This window comes from Chelonia mydas, chromosome 10 (assembly GCF_015237465.2).
Source record: "Chelonia mydas isolate rCheMyd1 chromosome 10, rCheMyd1.pri.v2, whole genome shotgun sequence".
NCBI lineage: Eukaryota > Metazoa > Chordata > Testudines > Cheloniidae > Chelonia > Chelonia mydas.
Genome location: NC_051250.2, coordinates 35,404,049 through 35,421,438, shown reverse-complemented (window position 1 = coordinate 35,421,438; position 17,390 = coordinate 35,404,049). Strand labels below are relative to the sequence as shown.

The following is a 17,390-nucleotide window of genomic DNA, read 5'->3' as shown; positions in this document are numbered from 1 at the left end:
AAGGGAGAATCCTCCCTTCCCACCCAAGGGCGGAATGACCCACCTCTGATGTTTTTTGTTTTTTTTTTTCCCCCCCTTCCAGATATCAGTTACCAGACGAATTACTTCTCATGGGAGACTCCAGGGATTGGGCAATATCTGACCTCCCTGAGTGTCCAGGGAACCGTCTTCCTCCTCCTCCTCTTCCTCATTGAAACTAACCTCCTCTGGAGAGTGAGGACCTTCATCTGCAGCATCAGTAGGAGGCGGAAATGGGTGAGCTGTTGACTGAGCATTGTAGTTCCAGGTCTCCTCTATCCCCCACCTTCGTTCTTCATGGTCTGTGCCCTTTTCTTGACTCATACCAGCAACTGCCCTGCTCATGGTCCCCTCTGCCAGGTTTGGCTACTGTGCATGAGCCCCTGAGCACAAGCCTGTGTAGCAGGAAGTCTGCCAGGCCCAGTGTTGCAGGGGGTACCTGTGTGCTTGCGGTCCTGCGGAGACTCTGCTGATTGGCTCTGCTGATGTCAGGGAAGTGACGCTGGTGTAAATGGGAATCGGGCCCGTTGGCTCTTGAGGTGATGATACAAACTGGAGTTGCACCCAAAGCGCTCAATTCGGATCTGGTCCTGATTGTCCCCGAGCATCTGGGACCATTGGGATTGGGGGATGTGCGTTCAGTTCAGGGGCGTTTGCATCCGTCTGGTGTAAGGAAAGCCCCCCAGAGCATGACTTAGAAAGAAAGCCAAATCTCAACAGAGTACAAGGCCTGTGAGAGGTGTGGTCATTGTGTCAGAGCCACAAACTACCTGCTCTTTGCTCTAAATCCCATCTTCTTGCTGACTAAGAGCAGGAGTAATCTGGGGTGGCTTCTCCAGCCCTCGCTAAACTGCTCACAGCACTGGTCTGTCCTTCTCTGAGCATGGGGGTTTCTTTCCCTCCCCCACCCCCCCGACCAGGGCTGTCAGGCGTGGTGCAGAGTGGAGAATTGTTCCTAGAGTCAACTAGGCTGAAGGGTCAACCAGGTGGGGGGATCAATCCTCAGGTTGGCTGGGGGGGAGGATCCATCCAGGGTGTATCGGAACATTGCATTTCTCCGTGTTGGGGGCTTGCCCGTCGTCAGCCCAAGGCAGCCCGCCTGCCCCTGCCAGTAACTCCCTCTGGTTCCACCGGCATAGGCAATGCTGCTGAACAGGATCCCTGTGCTGCCGGAAGACAGGGATGTGGCAGATGAGAGAAAGAAAGTTTTGGAGTCCCCGCCAGAGCTGCTGTCATCGCTGAGCAGCCCGTTGGTCATCAAGGAGCTCACCAAGGTGAGCTGGAGCCCAGGCACCTTGCAGATCCGATCCCTACAGGGGTCCCAGGTTAAAGGGGATGGACATGGATGGTTTGTCTCACTGCAGCTCTAGCAGGGGTGTTGCGGGTCTGGATTTCAAGGTGCTCTAGCAAAGCCGTGCGGGGGAGCGTTTGCACAGCAGCAAAATCAGGCCTTTCCTCCTGCAGTATCCCCAGCAACTTGGCACAAATGCCAAGTTCCCCAAGGCCACCTTCACCCTGGTGAGTGGCAATGCTGACCACGCCCTGCTGGGCACGCTGGGGTGAAAGAGTGCAGCTGTTAGTCCTTGGAGTGTCCTGTTGGCATGTCCATGGGGAGGCATTGACTGCAAAGTGCCCAAGGAAAGCCCTGGGCTTCTGTGGATGTGGAGTGAGGTGCCCATGCTCGTCATTTCCCTGGGTGCTTGGATAAACACCTGTCAGGAATGGTCTAGATAATACTTAGTCCTGTCATGAGTGCAGGTGACTGGACTAGATGACCTCTCGAGGTCCCGTCCAGTCTTATGATTCTATGATCCTGAGCACGGCCTGGTAAGGCCCTGCACACTGGCTGCCATGAGACAGGGGCCTGAGCCCCATCGCTGCTCACACTCAGGATGCCAAATGCCCACATTATGGTCAGCTTCCCATGTCACACTGGGCACAGCTGTGGTGGGCAGGGGTGGGTGGTGGGGATCTAATTCTGTGTTCTCAGCCCTGCGTCAGGTCAAGGGCTTGGATTTCATTTGTCGCAAGGCTCTTGGGGTCCCCTTCTGAGCCCTGTCCCTGAGCATCCTCTGTGGAGCCCAGCGCCCAGTCAGGAAGCAGTGGTAGTGCATCTGTGGCAGACAGAAGCAGCCCAGGCTCCCTGTGAGTGAGTGCTGGCTCTCTGCATTCTCCCAGGTGTATAACAGCAGTGAGTCCCTGCTAGCTGTGGACAGAATCTCTCTGGCGGTCAACAAAGGGGAGTGCTTCGGCCTGCTGGGCTTCAATGGAGCCGGCAAAACCACCACCTTCAAAATGCTGACGGGCGACGAGAGCATCACCTCGGGGGATGCCTACGTGGACGGCCACAGCATTCTGGCCAACATCAAAAAGGTACCGAACACCAGCGAGTGAAGGGGCGAGGCTGGGGTCTGGGTGCCACCCGTGGCGGGCACTGCTGGAGGGGCAGGGCGGGGAGCAGTCTTGCTTCCGCGCCCTGTGTTTGATTCTCAAAGCGCATGATGCTGCTTCTGGCTCCGTGCGTGTGGTTAGCGGCTGTCTGTCTAGTACGTGGAAGGGCCGAAGCAGGATTTGGGGGTAGGCTGTTGTAATAATGATCCCAAGAATGCAGAGAGCCAGCTGCTTTCTTGTCCAGCCAGCCTGCTCCACTGAGTGAAATCTGGTTACTTGGCACACTGGCCCCCTTTGCTGTAAAGGCAGAGATCAAACAAGTTCAACACTTGGATAACTTCAGTCACTCTTTGAAGTGTGCCACACACAGTACTCAAAGTGGATTAAGCTACCCAGCATGAGATGGGCTGCTAAAAACAAGCATGCAAATTAGGGCTTGTCATGGAGACTTAGTGCATGGCAAGCCAAGGTGTAAATCTACAGCGCACTAACTGGCCAGGTGAACAAAAGTTCCATGGTGCGCTCTGACGACAGTAACTTATCCCTGCTGGCAATCACAGCTGTTCCCAGCCTTTGGAGAGAAACCAAGCGCAGATGCTGGCCTGCCTAGGCAGTCTGGTTTTCTGGGGATATCGCTGCAGAGGGCAGAACTGTGCAGCCTAGGAAAGCCCCAGTCTGGCAGGAGAGAGACGTAGGTCCCCGCCCAAGAGAGGTGATGGCTGAGGAGCCGGTGCCCTTGGTTGACCACAGTGGGAATACCTGTGCCGTTTGTCTGCACCATGACCGATCTGGTGGCAGGCAGTGTGTGGGATCTGTAATAGTGTGAATTGTCAGCAGTTACAAGTTCTCACGCAGCTCATTTATTCTTAAGGTGAGAGAAAACCAAATCAAACAATAAAAACCTACATGCCTGCTAGTGATCTCACCAGGGATCACCTTGTCTTCAGCAGGGCTCTGGCAGGAGTCAGCCTTTCACACCTCTCCAGAGGGTTTTCTGGGGGTTCAAGTTCGTAACAGCCTTTGCTCTGACACAGAACAGTGACCTGGTCAGGTCATCTATTTCATTACACGTGTCTGACCTTTGATGTTGTCAAGGTTACTTCCCCGCTCTGAACTCTTGGGTACAGATGTGGGGACCTGCATGAAAGACCCCCTAAGCTTATTCTTACCAGCTTAGGTTAGAAACTTCCCCAAGATACAAACTTTGCCTTGTCCTTGAACCCTATGCTGCCACCACCAAGAGTTTTAAATAAAGAACAGGGAAAGCCCACTTGGAGACGTCTTCCCCCAAAATATCCCCTCAAGCCCTACACCCCCTTTCCTGGGAAAGGCTTGATAAGAATCCTCACCAATTTGTACGGGTGAACACAGACCCAAACCCTTGGATCTAAAGAACAATGAAAAATCAATCAGGTTCTTAAAAAAAGAATTTTAATTAAAAGAACCACCTCTGTAAAATCAGGATGGTAAATACCTTACAGGGTAATCAGATTCAAAACATAGAGAATCCCTCTAGGCAAAACCTTAAGTTACAAAAACACACAAAAACAGGAATATACATTCCATCCAGGACAGCTTATTTTACCAGCCACTAAACGAAAGGAAATCTAACGCATTTCTAGCTAGATTACTTACTAACTTAACAGAAGTTGTAAGGCTGCATTCCTGATCTGTTCCCTGCAAAAGCATCACACAGACAGAGAAACCCTTTGTTCCCCCCCACTCCAGCTTTTAAAGTGTCTTGTCCCCTCATTGGTCATTTTGGGTCAGGTGCCAGCGAGGTTATCTTAGCTTCTTAACGCCTTTACAGGTGAAAGGGTTTTGCCTCTGGCCAGGAGGGATTTTATAGCATTGTATACAGAAAGGTGGTTACCCTTCCCTTTATATTTATGACAGATGTCCAGTTTGTGGGAACAGGGGATCAGCAGGCAAAGGCCCTCTCCTCAGGGCGGAGCTCCCAAAGGCTGTGTTCTGGCATTACCAGAGGTGGGGAATTTGCTTTCCCCTCCCCCTAGACGTTTCCCAGGAAATCCACGTCAAAAGTCCTTTCTCCTCTGGCATGTTGTTCATTGTAGTCCTTATCCTCCAATCAGGCCTTACATCCCATCTCCCCCTCAAGGGTACAGATAGTCCCGGCCCACAATAATCAATAAACTGCATTTAGTGCAATGGATCCCAAGTTACTTGAAAAACCTTGCTGAATTAAGTTTAAGGATGCTGCAGGAAATTGCCATATCTGTCACAATTTCTATTTAAAAGAATGGTGGGTACTCAATGGAGTTGTAAGGCAACACATTCAATAAACCTAGTTACAGGAAATGTTTCACATAATGTGTAATTAGCTGGTTGAACTCATTGCTACACAATGAGATTTTAGCATGATTCAAACAAGTATTAGACCTTTTATGGCTAATGAGAACATCTGCAGTTAGATTCGAGAGGGTTAAAATTATTCAGAAGGGATCGAAGCCCTGATACCTTATGGGATAACGTAGTTACTAACTGATGGGGAATCGATGAGAAACACCTCTATGGATAGGCTGTTCCATCATGTTTCTTTACCTTCCTCTGAAGTAGCTGGTGCTGACCGTTGTGAGACAGACTACTGGACCTCTAGTCCCTAAATGGGATGAGCTGGCCTTTGTCTGTCCATCTTGGTTGGCTTTCAGGAAATGTTAGTGAGGAAATGGTGTCAGCCAAAGCAGCAGTGTTTCTCTTGTTCACTAAGCATCTGGTAGCCGTGCAGAGAATCCTGAGAACCGGCCATGATCATTTAGGTTCCGACACGTTGGTGGGTGGATGCCAATACATGGTACTGCTGCTCCAGGCACGTTAACAATTCCTTCCCCAAGACAATCCACCTTGACATTGGGGATCGGTTTTGAGGGCTCTCCTCGAATCCTGACAAAGTTCCAATGAGGTTTTCTGCGCCTGTCCCTTTCCCCACGTTAGTTTGTTCTTCTCCCTGTCTCTCACCCCCAGCAGCCCCTCTTTGGGAAGCAGCAGACACAAGGGAGCACAGCGCCCTCTGCACAGACACTGAATCTGCAGGGCCAGCTGCGGAATAAAACTGGCTAGGAGCTTGCGATCTTGTTTCACTCTGAAGCCGGTGTCGCAGCTAGGCGTTCATATCTCTGAGCTCTGGTTTGCAGATGGTGTTGATTTGGGAGAGGGAACACAGAGTTAAGACCTGGAAAGCTAGCCAGCAGAAACTAATGCTGGGGATCAGGCCATAGGAGTCTGGTGCAAGTGAGGATTTGGGGAGCAAGATACCAGATGTTCTGTACAGAGAGTAACTTTGCATGGTGCCCACTTGAGCTCTCTGAGTGACCAGTTTCTCCTCTTGCTTATTGCCAGGCAGTACATAGAGCAGGGGTGGGCAAACTTTTTGGGCCGAGGGCCACAAATTGTATGCAGGGCTGGGGACAGGGGCTTGGGATGAAGGGTGTGGGAGGGGGTGCGGTGTGCAGGAATGGGCTCAGGGCAAGGGATTGGGGCAGAGGAGGGGTGTGGGATGTATGAGGGAGCTCAGGGAAGGGGGTTGGGGTGCAGGGTATGGCGAGGGCTCAGGGCAGGGAGTTGGGGTGCAGGAGGAGTGCAGGGTGTAGCAGGGGGCTTAGAGCAGGGGGTTGGGGTGCAGGAGGGGTGCGGGCTGCGGCAGGAGACTCAGGGCACGGGGTTGAGGTGCAAGAGGGGTGCGAGGTGCAGGCAGGGAATTGGGGGGCGGGATGCAGGAGGGGTTCAGGCTCCAGCCCGGTGCCGCTTACCTAAAGTGGCTCCGGGGTGGCAGCGGCACACGCCGGGGCCAGGGCAGGCTCCCTGCCTGCCCTTGCCCCACACTGCACTGCTCCACTCTGGGAAGCGGCCGGCACCGCGTCCCTGTGCAGCCCCTGGCCCGGGGGGTGGGGCACAGGGCTCCATGTGCTGCTCTTGCTGCGCCTCCAGGTACCTCCCCCGAAGCTCCCATTGGCTGCAGTTCTCCATTCCTAGCCAATGGGAGCTGCGGGGGCGGTGCCTGAAGGCAAGGGCAATGCACGGAGCCCTCTGCCTCCCCCCCCCCGGGCTGCAGGGATGTGGTGCCAGCTGCTTCTGAGAGCAGCGCAGGGCCTGACGGGCTGGATCCGGCTCGTGGGCCGTAGTTTCCCCACCCCTGACATAGAGTGTAGCTTTCTTTCCTGGTAGCCGCAGCCAGCTGAATTGAGCCACACACAGAGGATCTGAATAGAGTAGTATGGTGTTGTCAGACTAGCAGTTCAGGAAGCTTGTGTAGGAATTGGCAAGCACCAGCCACCCGTGCTCTGGTGCTGTGGCTTCTCATGACTCATTATCCTACAGGCTGGTAAGAAGACCTTTTAGTCATAAGGCCCTTTCAGACGGGGGTGTCTGTCTGGAGACCCAGTACATTCAGGGCTGTTGTGGTCTGAAACTACCCACCGATGTAATTACTGTAAAACAATTAGTATTGGAAGGAGTCTTTGTGGCAAGAACAAAGCTCCTCCTGCTGGTGATCTCAGTGAAATCAGCCCCTCGCTCTTGGCTTATTTTTTTTGGCCTGCCTTTGCTCCAAGGTCCAGCAGCGGATTGGCTACTGCCCTCAGTTTGATGCCCTGTTGGATCACATGACGGGGCGGGAGACACTGAGCCTGTATGCCCGGCTTCGGGGGATTCCCGAGCGCTACATCGGCAGCTGCGTGGAGAACATGTTGCGAGGGCTGCTCTTGGAGCCCCACGCGGACAAGCTAGTGAGGTCCTACAGGTGAGATGGAGACCCAGAGGCCTTCTGTGCCCAGACATGGCTCTGTGGGTGGGATTGGAAACCTGAGTGCCTGCGGGAGCCTCGCCGAGTGGCTAAAGCTCAGGGCTGGGAATCAGAAGAACTAAGATCTAGTCCCAACTCTGCCACAGGCTTGCTGAGAGGTTTTGGCCAGCCTCCCTGTCTCTGCCTGGGCTTCGCCATCTGTCAAATGGAGAAACTTTCCCTGCCTGAAGGGGCTGTGCAGGTAAATGCACCGCAGGGCACTGAGACACAGGCTTGTGCAAACTATTACCTGTTATAGCTGCGGGGGGAATGTTCGAGGAGATGCCCCAGCTTCCCTCCTGGGGACTGCAGCCCCAGGTTTGTCCCCACCCCGGCATAGCCCAGACAGCTCGGCATCCCATAGAGCTGTGCACGATGCTCTCCCAGCTTGGCTGTCCCAGAGCTAGTTTAAAATTTGCCTGTCTTGTCGGTCCCTCCCTTGCAGCGGTGGCAACAAGCGGAAGCTGAGCGCTGGCGTTGCCCTGATCGGCGGGCCTCCAGTGATCTTCATGGATGAGCCCTCCACTGGCATGGACCCTGTGGCCCGGCGCCTGCTCTGGGATGCCGTGACCAGGACACGGGAATGCGGGAAATCCATCATCATCACCTCCCACAGGTGCCTGGTGCCCCTTTCCTTCCTGGGCTCCAGTGGGGAGAGGGAGGAGGAGGAAGTGGGGGGTGTGGAGGGGAAGGAGCGGGGCAGGCTGGTTGTGAGGTTCCCTGGAATGGACTAGCCCTTGCTCCCTGTATCCCAGAGCACCCAGCTGTATTGCACGGGCAAGTGTTCATGGCACCTGCTGAATGACTATTGCAATGGTAGCAGTGCGCAGTCCTTCGCAGTGTAACCCACTCAGCTCTGTCCACGGTGTCTGGCCTGCGGAGCAGGGGCAGGGACGGTGGAGCTGGCATCCCACCTCCCACGTGGGTGAAGACCAGGTTCCCATGCCTGGCCCCAGTCCCAGGCAGCAACACCCCGGGATGTTCCAGCATCGTCGCTTCTGGGTGCTGCCTCCTTTCCATGGCTCTGTTCTCCTCCCTGCAGCATGGAAGAGTGTGAGGCCTTGTGCACCAGGCTGGCCATCATGGTGAACGGGCAGTTCAAATGCCTGGGCAGCCCCCAGCACCTGAAGAGCAAGTTCGGCAGCGGATACACCCTGCTGGCAAAAACCAGGGCCGAGGAGGAGGGCGACATGCAGGTGTTCAAGGCCTTTGTGGAGAAGATGTTTCCAGGTACAGCCCCTCACTGGGATGTGGCCCCCGTTCATGCTGGGGAGCCCTAGGGGTGGGGCTCGGCAGCGTGCCCCGTTTGCACCCCTGCATGCGCATGTCGCCTGCAGTCTCCTAACTCAGCGCTAACCTCTGCTTGTCTCCCCCAGGGAGCGTCCTGAAGCACGAGCACCAAGGCATGGTCCATTATCACTTGACCAACAAGAACCTCAGCTGGGCACAGGTGAGGGCAGGCCAGAGGCTGCTAGCATCTGTCCCAGGCCAACCCAGGCTTCTCCCTTTCCATAGCAGACACAAGAGGCCCTGGAGCGAAGCAGGGAGTGAATGGAGGGACTTGGGTGCCCCTGGTCATTTGGTTGCCGTTCCAGCTGGGATTATCCATCCATTCCAGCTGGGCTTTGCTTTAACACGCATGTCCACCAGCCCACTGACATTCGTTTACTGGTGTCTGTTTAAAGAGACACTGTCTGTTTGAAATCCAGGCCATCAGAAGTCACTGATTTAAAAATAGCTTCAGCTCCTCTCCCTGCCCCTACTCTCCATACTAATCTTTGTGGCTTTCCCTCTCGGAGGTTGTTTTTTAAGCTGATTTTTGTCCCAGAGCAGATGGGTAGTTGGAGGGGGCACTATTTCAGGAGGTCTTTAAATCTCTCTAGAATAGTTAGGAATGAGTCAGTGGTGTCCCCCACCCAACTCAGTGCCATGACTGGCACATGGTACCCAAAGCTGCTACAATAAAGAAATACCAGTGTATGTGGGTGCGGCCAAAGGCTCTGCTAGTGTTGGGCCGTGCGTTAGCGGCTGGACTCTGGTCCCCGCGGCGGTTGTACCGCTCCCCCTTGGGCAGCGCTGGGCCGTGCGTTAGCGGCTGGACTCTGGTGCCCGGAGCGGTTGTACCCTTCCCCCTTGGGCAGCGCTGGGCCGTGCGTTAGCGGCTGGACTCTGGGAGCCCGCGGCGGTTGTACCCTTCCCCCTTGGGCAGCGCTGGGCCGTGCGTTAGCGGCTGGACTCTGGGAGCCCGCGGCGATTGTACCGCTCCCCCTTGGGCAGCGCTGGGCCGTGCGTTAGCGGCTGGACTCTGGTGCCCGCGGCGGTTGTACCCTTCCCCCTTGGGCAGCGCTGGGCCGTGCGTTAGCGGCTGGACTCTGGGAGCCCGCGGCGGTTGTACCGCTCCCCCTTGGGCAGCGCTGGGCCGTGCGTTAGCGGCTGGACTCTGGTGCCCGCGGCGGTTGTACCCTTCCCCCTTGGGCAGCGCTGGGCCGTGCGTTAGCGACTGGACTCTGGGAGCCCGCGGCGGTTGTACCCTTCCCCCTTGGGCAGCGCTGGGCCATGCGTTAGCGGCTGGACTCTGGGAGCCCGCGGCGGTTGTACCCTTCCCCCTTGGGCAGCGCTGGGCCGTGCGTTAGCGGCTGGACTCTGGTGCCCGCGGCGGTTGTACCGCTCCCCCTTGGGCAGCGCTGGGCCGTGCGTTAGCGGCTGGACTCTGGTGCCCGCGGGGGTTGTACCCTTCCCCCTTGGGCAGCGCTGGGCCGTGCGTTAGCGGCTGGACTCTGGTGCCCGGAACGGTTGTACCCTTCCCCCTTGGGCAGCGCTGGGCCGTGCGTTAGCGGCTGGACTCTGGTCCCCGCGGCGGTTGTACCGCTCCCCCTTGGGCAGCGCTGGGCCGTGCGTTAGCGGCTGGACTCTGGTGCCCGCGGCGGTTGTACCCTTCCCCCTTGGGCAGCGCTGGGCCGTGCGTTAGCGGCTGGACTCTGGGAGCCCGCGGCGGTTGTACCCTTCCCCCTTGGGCAGCGCTGGGCCGTGCGTTAGCGGCTGGACTCTGGTCCCCGCGGCGGTTGTACCGCTCCCCCTTGGGCAGCGCTGGGCCGTGCGTTAGCGGCTGGACTCTGGTCCCCGCGGCGGTTGTACCGCTCCCCCTTGGGCAGCGCTGGGCCGTGCGTTAGCGGCTGGACTCTGGTCCCCGCGGCGGTTGTACCGCTCCCCCTTGGGCAGCGCTGGGCCGTGCGTTAGCGGCTGGACTCTGGTGCCCGCGGCGGTTGTACCGCTCCCCCTTGGGCAGCGCTGGGCCGTGCGTTAGCGGCTGGACTCTGGTGCCCGCGGCGGTTGTACCCCTCCCCCTTGGGCAGCGCTGGGCCGTGCGTTAGCGGCTGGACTCTGGTGCCCGCGGCGGTTGTACCGCTCCCCCTTGGGCAGCGCTGGGCCGTGCGTTAGCGGCTGGACTCTGGTGCCCGCGGCGGTTGTACCGCTCCCCCTTGGGCAGCGCTGGGCCGTGCGTTAGCGGCTGGACTCTGGTGCCCGCGGCGGTTGTACCGCTCCCCCTTGGGCAGCGCTGGGCCGTGCGTTAGCGGCTGGACTCTGGTGCCCGCGGCGGTTGTACCTTTCCCCCTTGGGCAGCGCTGGGCCGTGCGTTAGCGGCTGGACTCTGGTGCCCGCGGCGGTTGTACCCTTCCCCCTTGGGCAGCGCTGGGCCGTGCGTTAGCGGCTGGACTCTGGAGCCCGCAGCAGTTGTACCCTTCCCCCTTGGGCAGCGCTGGGCCGTGCGTTAGCGGCTGGACTCTGGTCCCCGCGGCGGTTGTACCGCTCCCCCTTGGGCAGCGCTGGGCCGTGCGTTAGCGGCTGGACTCTGGTCCCCGCGGCGGTTGTACCGCTCCCCCTTGGGCAGCGCTGGGCCGTGCGTTAGCGGCTGGCCTCTGGGTGCCCACGGCGGTTGTACCCTTCCCCCTTGGGCAGCGCTGGGCCGTGCGTTAGCGGCTGGCCTCTGGGTGCCCACGGCGGTTGTACCCTTCCCCCTTGGGCAGCGCTGGGCCGTGCGTTAGCGGCTGGACTCTGGTGCCCGCGGGGGTTGTACCGCTCCCCCTTGGGCAGCGCTGGGCCGTGCGTTAGCGGCTGGACTCTGGTGCCCGCGGCGGTTGTACCGCTCCCCCTTGGGCAGCGCTGGGCCGTGCGTTAGCGGCTGGACTCTGGTGCCCGCGGCGGTTGTACCGCTGCCCCTTGGGCAGCGCTGGGCCGTGCGTTAGCGGCTGGACTCTGGTGCCCGCGGCGGTTGTACCCTTCCCCCTTGGGCAGCGCTGGGCCGTGCGTTAGCGGCTGGACTCTGGTGCCCGGAGCGGTTGTACCCTTCCCCCTTGGGCAGCGCTGGGCCGTGCGTTAGCGGCTGGACTCTCGGTGCCCGCAGCGGTTGTACCCTTCCCCCTTGGGCAGCGCTGGGCCGTGCGTTAGCGGCTGGACTCTGGAGCCCGCGGCGGTTGTACCCTTCCCCCTTGGGCAGCGCTGGGCCGTGCGTTAGCGGCTGGACTCTGGAGCCCGCGGCGGTTGTACCGCTCCCCCTTGGGCAGCGCTGGGCCGTGCGTTAGCGGCTGGACTCTGGTGCCCGCGGCGGTTGTACCGCTCCCCCTTGGGCAGCGCTGGGCCGTGCGTTAGCGGCTGGACTCTGGTGCCCGCGGCGGTTGTACCCTTCCCCCTTGGGCAGCGCTGGGCCGTGCGTTAGCGGCTGGACTCTGGGTGCCCGCGGCGGTTGTACCGCTCCCCCTTGGGCTGCGCTGAGAGCTTGTGGGTGATCACAGCCTTTGGCTCTCAGCCCAGTAGGTGCCATGGCTGGGGCAGCTCGCCCTGACTGAGTGTCTCTGGAACTGATGTTTCCTCTTTGGCTTGGGCAAAATGTCTCCCTTTTTGGGGGCTTTCAGATTTCTTTTGGCAAAAACGATTGCCCCGGAAACAGCCAAACCAGCCTGCCTGGGCTGGGGGTTGCTGAGCGCTGCAGCTCCAAGGGAGCTCTGCTGCGGGCGGGGCATCCCCAAATGCCTTGGAGTGACTCGCCCTGCTGCCCACGCCCCCTGCTGGTCCTGCGCATGGAAACCTCCGCTTCAGTGTAGCTGACCGTCCTGGGTGAGAAGTGCTTCCCCCATCCCTCTCTCAGCTCTCACCTGCCACTTGTCTCCCCTTCCCCTAACCCTCGTCCCTGGGCTCTGTGTCCCCCTTCATCTCCTCTCACCTGGCCTGTTGCAGCTCCCAGGTCCAGCACATCGAAGGCTCCTGGAAGCATGACCCTGTCGCATACGCCCATTGCCCCGCCCCCATTTCTCTTCCCTCTGCTCCTGTTTGCCTTGGACTTGCCACCAACCTAGCCCTTCGAGCCATGTCTCTGCTACTGGTGTGAGAGCCGCCTTCTTTGCAGCTCTCTCTATCTGGAACAGTCTCAGTCTCTCAGGCATGCTGACTCTCTGTCTTGTCAATCTTATCTGAAAGCCTCTCTTCCCCCTTCCCCCTCGCTCTGACTCTCTCCTGTCTTCCTGAGCCGCTTGCTGAGCTCAAAAGCGCTGTGGGATGCAGTTTGCACGGGCTGCGCCGTGCAGATTGTCCTGGCCTGAGCCGCTTGCCTTGGGTTTCGGTGAACTGTGCAACCCAGTTGCTTCCAGCCCAGGGACGTGTTCTTTAAACGGGCAGACTCTTCACGAAACACCCTCCACCTTGAGCCCCAGCAACCCCCCTGCCAGGTCAGGACAGTCAGCCCCAGCTCCTGTGGAAACCCATCCACTCCTGCCATTTGACCAGCCGGTGGTACCACAAGCAAGGTTCTCCTCCCGTGACCCCTGTCAGAGTGCAGCACTGCCTGGGGCCGGCGCTGTGCCACGGGATACATGCCACCCTTACTGGGGCTCCTGGGCATCCCTGCAAGTTAGGAACCAAGCCTGCAAAGTGAACTCCCAGCCCTGCACCCAGTTACTTAGGGGAGGCTTGTGTAGATAGAGATGCCTGATCTGACCTCTCTCATAATGCAGTCCAGAGAGTCCCACCCGGTTACCCCCAAGCCCAACCACGTGGAGTCACCCGGCCTCTTGTGCCTTCCCCTCAGGTCTTCGGGGCGCTGGAGAGAGCCAAAGAGAAGTTCCACGTGGAGGATTATTCTGTCAGCCAGATCTCCCTGGAGCAGGTCTTCATGAGCTTCACCCGCTTCCAGCACTGCACAGAGGAGCGAGGGAAATGAACAGAGACCCACCGGCCCCGCTCCTGGACTGACCTGCTGCCTATACATAGTATATATAGAGACAGTAATTTATATTATCAGCGTGTCTTAAATAATGTATAAATGTCAGAAAGTTTTGACCAGGGTGTGTTGGGGTGGGGGGGAGGAGGCATCCTGTCTGCTCCTCAGTGCAGGGGTCACAAGGAACATGGGATGGGAGGGTGTGCGAAGCACAGGCGGTGAAGAAGGTCTCCAACTTCTGCCTTTTGGGGAAACTTCAGAATTTTACTCCCCCCTTCCCATCTTTAAACCAGCCGAAGAGAGGACGGTGCTCAGCGACGGGGGAGCAGCCCATGGAACTACAGAGCCACTGGAGTCCAGGGCTCATCTCTACACCACGGCTGCTCTGCTCCATCGAAGGGGGGAATCCTTGTGTCGAATGATCGGGGGGCGGGTGTCCTTGTCACCTATCCTTGCACGCGTCTGTGTGGGGCGCTGGCAGCACATCCTGAGTGTGAGAGACCGTCACTGTTCAGTGTTCACTCCCATCCATAGACATGCAGGGGAAGGGGGCACCAGCACAGAGGTGGGCACCTGATCCTGCTCTTTGCAGTTGCAGGCAGAGTTTCTCTAGCTTTGCAAGGAGCAGGAGCAGGCCCCGTGCATCCTTCTGGAGAGCTGCTTTGTTCCACGTTGGCAGCAGCATGAGACAGGTTTGTGTCGTAGCTGAGAACAGGAGGAACTCTCCCGACACCTTTCCAGAGGGTCCCCTCATCAATGTGCCACATCCCTGCACGTGCCTCATCCACCCAGAAACGCACTGGCATAAGGACCTGGCTTTGGGACTCATGCATGTTGAATTGTATTCCGTCAGGGCTTGCTGGGATCTAAGGGGACGCTGTCACGTAGCTTACAGCCAGCACTTCACTTGGGTCGTTGGGATCTGTTGGGGATTATCCTCCAGGGGAGCCCTTGGTGTTTAGATGGAAAGAAGCCACTGTTCATGCACCAGGCCCTGCCAATGAATCTTCCGTCCATTCCGCCCCCGGGTGGGGGGGCCAGTGGCTGCTAAGGGGGACGGAGCTGTTCACTCTCTCTCTTTAAGCCTCCTAACAGCCTGTCCTGTTCTGACTTGACACCGGGGAGAGCTGCGTTCCATACCGAACTGGGCTGCAGCGATCGCACGCCATCCCGGCGCACAGCCGTCAGCACGAGGCGTGCTCTGTGTTGGGAGGATGTGAGACCCCCACTGCCCAGGGAGCAGCTATCGGATACAACAGTCGCCCCCTTCAGAGACCGTCCTGCCTGCTAACAAGGGAAGGAGCCATGCCGGCATGCGCTCACAGGTGCTCTGAGTTCACTGCATGGCCTGCACTTACATCCTTCACGGCCAGCGTTTAACAACCATTCTGGGCTTCCACGTATAAACACCCGCCATGCCCAGCACTTGGGCCGCAGCCCGCGTAGAGCGAGCACTTGTGTTCTAGAGGGGCACCCTAGAGAGCGATCTGTGGGGACAACTCGTGGGTGATGTGCTGCAGAGCTGTCCGGGAAGGGTTGGCTCTGGAGCTGTAGTATAGACCCTGTGGGTGTGGCTGGAGAGAACCTTCCCTGGCGCATGGTCCAGACCAAGGCAGTGAAATTATATTCCCATCTGTGTCCCCTCCCCCAGTGCACACGCCCCACAGAGTAAATTCTGGGGGTGCAGGTAGACTGTCCCAGTAAGGACTTAGTGTGGAACAAGGTAACCCTGGTGATCCTGTTCAGTAGGGTCGGGGTGCTCCAGGCCACCCCAGATCCCACCCTGAGGTCAGCATGGGCCCGTCTGTGCCAACGGGCACAGCATTTGCCTGTCGGACTTGCACAGCACCTGCTGCAACGAGCATCAGCTCAGCACTGAGCCCTGCGTATGCTGCCAGCTAGCTCACCAAAAACCACCCCGGGAGGCCAGGGACATGCCACTGAAAAGGGAAAAAGCTCCTCCTCCGCCCCCTGAAAGGCTGCCTGTTGGTGGAAGACCCCTTGTCTTGGTTCCCAACCTGCAGCACGGTGTGATCTTCAGTGGAACCTCCATGCAGAGCGCCCTGTAGGGTACAGGGCACAGCTGATCTCTGTTGTGAGCTGGGGCAGTATCCCATTCCCTCTAAGGGAAGCCAGATTCTGGCTCGTTCAGATCCACATGCTGATCGTAACTGGTGTGAGTCTGGCCTCTACATAGCGCCCAGACAGGGCACGGCGTTTGGTGGTCAAGGAATAGCCACATCCCTGCCCTGCAGAGCTTACAGTCTAAATGGCAGAGGGGACGGAGGCAAACCGAGGGCTGGGAGGAGGAGGTGGGATTCCCTGGACCGGTTCATGGGGTTGCCATGCAAGACTACATGCTTTTAGTTCCTTCAGTGTTTTTTTTTACAATGGGCTGCCCTGGCGTAGTGAATCCAAACACCCTGGCTGCAGGGCTTCCGATAGGAGCCCAGCGTGGCCTGACACCAGTGCTGCTAGTGGAGGGGTAGTGTGGGGCCCTCTCCCTGCTCTCTCCCGAAGGCACTCCATGGAGGTGGGCGACCTCTGGATCCAAATATGTCATGACTGGGACCCCTCTCCATTCAGCCTGGCCTGGGTACCTCCCTAGCAATGGCAAACTGCCCCCCCAGCGGGCACCATTGCGCTCCCTGCGCAGCTTGCATGTCCCTCACCCTGCCGTGGGCCCGATCCTGCGGCGTGGCGTGGACGTGACCAGTGACAGCGGGCAGGATCGGGCTCTCCGGCTTGCAGAGCTGTCCCTGTGTGGAAGGGCCAGCTGAAGAGGCTGCGGGAGCGGCTGGTGATATGTTTGGGGTGTCTCGGTTCTCTCTCCTTTGCCTATAACCCAGTCTGATTCCACGCTGGTGACTAGCTCCGTCTGTCTGACTGCTCCGTGGTCAGGGCAGAGCTGAGATATTGCACTATAGCTACACACACGATTGCACATAAGGAACTAATATTTAGGGGTGGGGTGCAGATTCCGTCTGAGTGGTCATGTCATTGGGGAGGTTTAACGTTTTTTCCTGTAACCAGCCCCTTTTCTGTTCCATTCCCCCTAATGTTACTACAGTGGTGCACCATGTTACTGTACTAAGAATGGCTCTGGCTCTTCACTGGGGCATGTGTCAGTTTTATTATTCACTCGCCAGGCGTGCGCACAAGGGCTCGGGTGCCTGGAAAGTGGGGAAGCTTTGGACCCATCAAACCCTGGGGGTGCTGAGCACATGTAGTAGATTCAGTGAATCGGCAGCTCTCACTACCAAAGGCCAGTCCTGCTCCCGCTTGGACCTGACTGCAATGGCAGTATCAATGGGAGCTGGTGCTAAGGGATCCATGGGCTGGGAGGCCTGGATACCCCTAAGTCCATATGTTGATACAGCAAACGGTAGGCACCTGCTCAGACAGGTGCTGGGTGATCCAGCTGTCCTGCAGTTGTACAACCACTAAGCAGGAAGGGCCCCGTCCTGCTCCTCTTGAAGTCCATGGGAAAACTTGAGTGGAAGCTGGATCAGGCCAGGAAAGAAAGTTTCCCAGTGGCTGGTTGATTACTGCTGGTGTGGGCAGGAACCCATGTGTGTTTTTGTGATTAACCCTTGCCCTGCTGGAGTAAACTGCTTGCTTTATTCTCCGACCCCACTCCCCAAAATCCCTGGGGCTGTCCCAAATTCTGTGGGACAGCAGGGGGCAAAGATGTGATTACAGTGTGGTGTCTGACATTGCAGTGTGTCTCTGTGACAGGCAGCTTTCCCGTGCAAGCTTTGCAGGTTTCAGACTAAAGATCTTTGCTTTTTGCCTTGTCACTGTCCCTAAACCCCCAATGCTGTGACATGGCTGAGAGGGGACTCTGAAGTGGCTGCTGTCTACAGTGGCAGCAACTTGTCACTGCAACTGTGTAGGGGAAATCTCTGGCCTGGCTAAGCAGCAGTTCTGCATAGAAGGACCTGGGGATTCGAGTGATTAGGGATGGAAAGC

General features: G+C 57.9%; 1 protein-coding gene across 5 annotated transcripts in view; it reads left to right on the top strand.

The window, feature by feature from the left end:
• The window catches only part of ABCA3 (ATP binding cassette subfamily A member 3), an 89,442-nt gene extending 72,911 nt beyond the window's left edge, over nt 1-16,531 (top strand). For all 5 annotated transcript variants that reach the window (XM_037910426.2, XM_043523753.1, XM_043523754.1 and 2 more), the window contains 8 exons: nt 83-255; nt 1,158-1,292; nt 2,197-2,391; nt 6,978-7,165; nt 7,653-7,823; nt 8,250-8,437; nt 8,584-8,657; nt 13,287-16,531. In XM_037910426.2, the coding sequence (XP_037766354.1) occupies nt 83-255; nt 1,158-1,292; nt 2,197-2,391; nt 6,978-7,165; nt 7,653-7,823; nt 8,250-8,437; nt 8,584-8,657; nt 13,287-13,418 (1,256 nt within the window). In that variant the 3' untranslated portion in view covers nt 13,419-16,531. The remainder of the gene's footprint in view (nt 1-82; nt 256-1,157; nt 1,293-2,196; nt 2,392-6,977; nt 7,166-7,652; nt 7,824-8,249; nt 8,438-8,583; nt 8,658-13,286) is intronic.
• The last annotated feature ends 859 nt before the right edge of the window (nt 16,532-17,390 follow it).